The sequence below is a fragment of the Montipora capricornis genome, chromosome 13, assembly GCF_036669925.1.
Source record: "Montipora capricornis isolate CH-2021 chromosome 13, ASM3666992v2, whole genome shotgun sequence".
Taxonomy (NCBI): Eukaryota; Metazoa; Cnidaria; class Anthozoa; order Scleractinia; family Acroporidae; genus Montipora; species Montipora capricornis.
In genome coordinates, this window is record NC_090895.1 from 22,322,242 (window position 1) to 22,327,241 (window position 5,000).

Consider the following 5,000-nt stretch of genomic DNA (forward strand, 5'->3'; position numbering starts at 1 on the left):
ATTTTACCCTTGAACACTCAAAGGCCAAACCACCACACCAAGGACTACTTCCCCTAGGCTTCTTGGACAGCGTGTAGGTTTCTTTACTGTCTCACAGAATTATTTACGAACAAGTGTACTGAGATGGGGCCTATCGTTTATAGTCCTCATCCGAAAAGATTTGGAAATCTTGCCATTAATTACTTTGCAGATGGAATTACAAAGGACTGGAAGCACTGGTGTTCAAACTCACAAACTCCTCCTCATTAATTTCAATAAGCCTTGATTATTTTTAACTACACATTACCATCTAGCTACACTACAATAAAGCTCAATGACTGGCACTCACACAGAACATTTATGAAGACATCCTTTGTCAAAGCTTTTCCAACACCATTATCAGCAGTACATCTGTAGCATCCTCCATACTGCTTACTGCTTATGTTCAAAGTCATGTTGACTACAGTGTTATCCGAGAGTCTCGTCCAGGTTATTGTTGGTTTCGGTCTTCCATCAGCTGAACAGCTCAAAGTCAGTTCATCAGATAACGATACTGTTTGGTTGCTTGAAGTGACAATGTTGCTCACAGGAACTAAAAAATGAAATTGGTGGGAAAAAATGGAATGCTTTCATGGGATTTTAAAAACAATTTAAGAAACGTTCCAGATAAGAACGATAGCAACAACGGCAACGAACGTGTTGGAATTCAATTGGTATGCAAAAAGGTGATAACTTTTCTATTGTTTGTACTTACCTCTGATTGGCTTAAACAGCAAAAGTTAACAAAACTTCATAAAAGCAGTATTATATTCATCCTCACTTTCCAACTACCTTCCATCTTTCATCTGGTCTCAGTTTAAATGAATTCCACAGAAATCGTATGTGGGGAACATGTAAAATTGTAAATGTTTTTTGGCTTTTGTTTTCAACTCTTGTGATTGGTCAAGATCTCTTAACACAAAAAAACACCCGTTCAAAGTGGGCTGTAAATGAATTTTATTGCGTTAACGGCTTTCCTATAGGTTTATGCATTATCTGTGTAAAAATGATAACATTCCTATCTGGGGAAAGCCCCGTTGCCGCATAACAAAGGAAATTGCTATCCACCTTACACGGATCATTACTTAAATGTGCAATTCAATGGAACTCTTACCAAACATACAAGTACAAGAGAAATCTAAGGGCTATTAAAATGTATGATGTATATATAGTCTTATTTGAAATACAGTAAGTTGAAACCAATGGGAACAGAAATCAATGTAAATTATACAGGTAACTTTAAGAAAAAAGAATGGAAAAAACATCAAACAAAACAAGATTACCCGTACGAAAATTTCATGCCTAAACGAGCCATATCCAGACCTGAATGTGACCTTAATTGCTTTCATAGCACGAACAGAGCCAGAGGCACGCGTAACAGAGTGAGATATTTATGAAGATATTCGAGCCTAAATTCAGTCCTCAATTCTGGCCTGAATTTAGCTTTGACTTTAACACAGTGGTACTGAAATCCCAGCAGCTGCTCTGAAGCCTGATAGAAGCCTCATCATAGCCATAACATTGTTTTTCTCCACAAAGTTCCCTATTATAAAAAAATTACAGCTCATGCTTAAAGACCTAGTTGACGTTTGGGGAGCCCGCCGCACAAGCGATATTTCTGATTTCCGAGGCCCAAGAAAACAATTAATTTAATTTGGACTGTAAAATATTGTAATCCCAAGAATTGTGCTATTACATGATTAATTCGAACTCATAACGATTAACTTATGTTGCTTTATGTGACTTTGAAATTTACTCACTGACTATTAGTAGTCGATTTCTTCTTTGCCGGAGTAGACGTTTCGTGAGCCTGCCGCACTCTACCCCCAACCCCAGTCCTTCGGAGGGCCTGCTCACAGGCTAGTGCGACGTAGGGTATATAACTTGCTGCCCTATAAAAGTCTTCTTTTCTACGACGCATTAAGTTATTAAAATCTGCAGTCCAGGGAATAAACCCGAGCAAATGAATGAAATCTCCCGACTTTTCTCCATGACTTTGACGACGTGGACAGATCGCGTGCCATTTTCCCACTGCAGAGAATCCTTTTGTGACGAAACTGGATCGTTTCCTGCGTCTCCCATGTTTCACAACAGTCATTAAAATTCTGTGTAAGAAAATTCGTAGGTCTTTTTTTTTATTGTCAAGGTGATTTATTTATATCGTAATCTTATGTGAGAACTATTGTAATGTCCTAATGTCTTGCTGAGGACTGAAAGCCAAAGAACAGCACATTATATAGGCCTTTTGCAACTAACGATCACATGGTACAAAATTCGCCATGCTGGAGGGCAAGCTCCGATCATTATTATTCCCCCACTGGGACATTAAAAGAAAGGCAAGTCAATGATTGCAAGTTCGAATGAGGCCTAACACTACTGTGAAGTTTTTGTACCCAATTATTCCATCAGGGATCAACCCTAGTATTGGAATTGGGCCCACACAAGGACAGAGAAAAACTCTGACCAGGGTGGGATTTGAACCCACGACCTTCGGATTAGATCACCGCTGCTCTACGTTCTGGCCTTGTAGCTCAGTCGGTAGAGCAGCGGTGATCTAATCCGAAGGTCGTGGGTTCAAATCCCACCCTGGTCAGAGTTTTTCTCTGTCCTTGTGTGGGCCCAATTCCAATACTAGGGTTGATCCCTGATGGAATAATTGGGTACAAAAACTTCACAGTAGTGTTAGGCCTCATTCGAACTTGCAATCATTACTCCAAATGCTACTGAAGGACAACAACTTTCGATTACCTAAAGGCAAGTCAAGTTTGACTAGTTCAGGTCTCTTTGTTTTAATGTCCCAATGGAGGAATAATAATGAGCTTGCCCTCCAGCATGGCGGATTTTGTACCATGTGATCGTTTGTTGCAAAAGGCCTATTGCGTGATGGAAGGAATGGGGGTGGGGAAAGGGAGACGCAACAACCGGAAACCCAGTGAGAAACATAAAGCTATGCAACTATGTGTTGTTGAAAGTATATTTAAACAGAGTAGAAACATACTAATTTTAGAGCATAATGCTAATCAACTAATCAAGAAAATTAGGAAACTCACATACACAAGCCTTGCCTGGCTCATCTGTAAACTGAAGGGAGCATGTTTACAGTTTTGGTGAAGGTAGTATTGTCACGGTTATCTACAATTGTGAGACTCTGTCGTGGTAAATAATTATTATGGGGTAGAAATTTTGCGTTACAGGCTAAAAATGCTGCACATGTATAGAAGTGCGCGGAGATAGTGTATTTTGTTTGTCATTCCTGTTGTGGGGATCTACTGATCATGGGCATAAGATAAGTTTAACTACCACATAAGAGTAGGTCAGGTATGATTTTTCTCAAAGCTGTAACTTAGTGGTTTGGAAGAAATTCTGCTCTTAGTTTTTTTCCTCAACCATGCATTGAATGTTGAATGTTCGATCACTCAAAGAACTAGGTCTTCATGTAGTACTTTTTAATAGCTTACATGACGCTGATGGAAGAGATTTACCAAAGGCTTTACGATGAGAAAATAAAGAATTAGCCATTATTCAAGGTCCATGTATGTGCAGTTCCTGTTTTTTAAAGTAAAGAACAGTCGTGGACGGATCGCAGATGGAAGTAAAATGTTTTTCGATCATGCGATAACCTGCTTTGTGATTCCATAGATCGTTGAATGTAAAATTGTTCCTGGATATTTCAAATTTGTCACTGTTTCGGGCCTGATTCAGGTTGTCTCTAGGCCTAAAAATTTCGTCAATAGCAAATCTAACGTATCGTACGTAATTCAAAAAAATTCGTCAATAGCAAATCTACCGTATCGTACGTTGGGCACTAGACCGGTAATTAAGGCTCTCTTATGGCCTCATTCAGGCATGAATATTTTCAATGTTAATGCCTTAAATTCTTCAGGCTTTAATGAAGCCTTAAGAATTTAAGTTATTTAAAGGCTTGGTTTTAAGGTTACTGTAGGGTTTCATAAGGCTCTGTTCAGGCTTTGCTATTAAGATCACTTTCAGGTCTGATCTGGCCCTATTCATGTGTCAAAAATTAGGCCTTAATTAGTCTACCGTAAGATCTGATATTTTCGTACGGGTAGCTTTTCCAGGCTTTTCTACAGTGCATTTACTAATATTTGTAAATTTTGAATACACTATTTTTCAAATAGCTATATAATTTTAGTAGTTTTAATAGTTTTGCATGCCAACATTTTTCCCTTGTTCATAAAAGGCAACGCAGTTTTAAAACACCCTTTAGTAATTTGAGGCATAGATCTTCTCTCTGGAGGAATTTCATTAGAACTGACTTGCATCTGTGCAAGAAATGGACATACATGTTACCCTGCTTTAATTTCTTGGGCATATCTCATTTCGGATAAAAGGGACGTGTTCAACTTCCCAAAACCTTTGCCCCTTGGGTTCGAATGTAAAGCTACATTCGGCGTAATCATCGAATGATCCGTTTTGAAGAAAAATATCTGCATGGGTCACATCGCATAAAGATGATTTGCTAACTAGAAAAAAATCAAGTCGGCAATGTATAGCAGGTTGGTCCCGGCCTCCAGGTTGAAAAGTCTCCAAATATCAGTCAAACCAGTATTTTCTGAGAATCTGGAATCACCCAAAGGTTCAATATGGATTGAAAAAGGCGCACTCAGCCTATGCTATGAGCGCCACGAATATGCTTGTACCAGTAGGTTCGCGTAAGTACTAAACATTGTTGTTATATTCTGGGTACATTTGTATAAATGATTTTCGTTCATGATAAATTTTCCGCAATTTGTTTACGCGATTACTGTAGGTGCGTAGTTTTACTAGCTCTCATGTGCATGGGGGAGAGGCTCGGGGGTGACGCATCGACGGAGAAAGTTGGTACAGAACACCGCTCCTCAAACGTACTTCCTAACAGAAAACCGTTGCCGTCGTAAAACATGATTTTTGGAGTCTGTTCCCAACTGTCTATTTACTTAGTGCTTTAGACACATGAGTGCACGAGAGCAAACTGCGAAAAA

The 5,000-nt window shown here is 39.1% G+C and overlaps 1 protein-coding gene across 3 annotated transcripts in view; it reads right to left on the reverse strand.

Annotated features, from left to right (window-relative positions):
* The window catches only part of LOC138030102 (proto-oncogene tyrosine-protein kinase receptor Ret-like), a 428,681-nt gene that overhangs the window by 30,596 nt on the left and 393,085 nt on the right, over nt 1-5,000 (reverse strand). The window contains exon 2 of one of the 3 annotated variants that reach the window (XM_068877974.1): nt 329-571. The exons of 1 other annotated variant lie outside the window; for it this stretch is intronic. In XM_068877974.1, coding sequence (XP_068734075.1) covers nt 329-337 — 9 coding nt within the window. In that variant the 5' untranslated portion in view covers nt 338-571. Of the gene's footprint in view, nt 1-328; nt 575-5,000 lie in introns of those variants that run through there. One more of the 3 variants, XM_068877973.1, reaches the window with a different exon arrangement.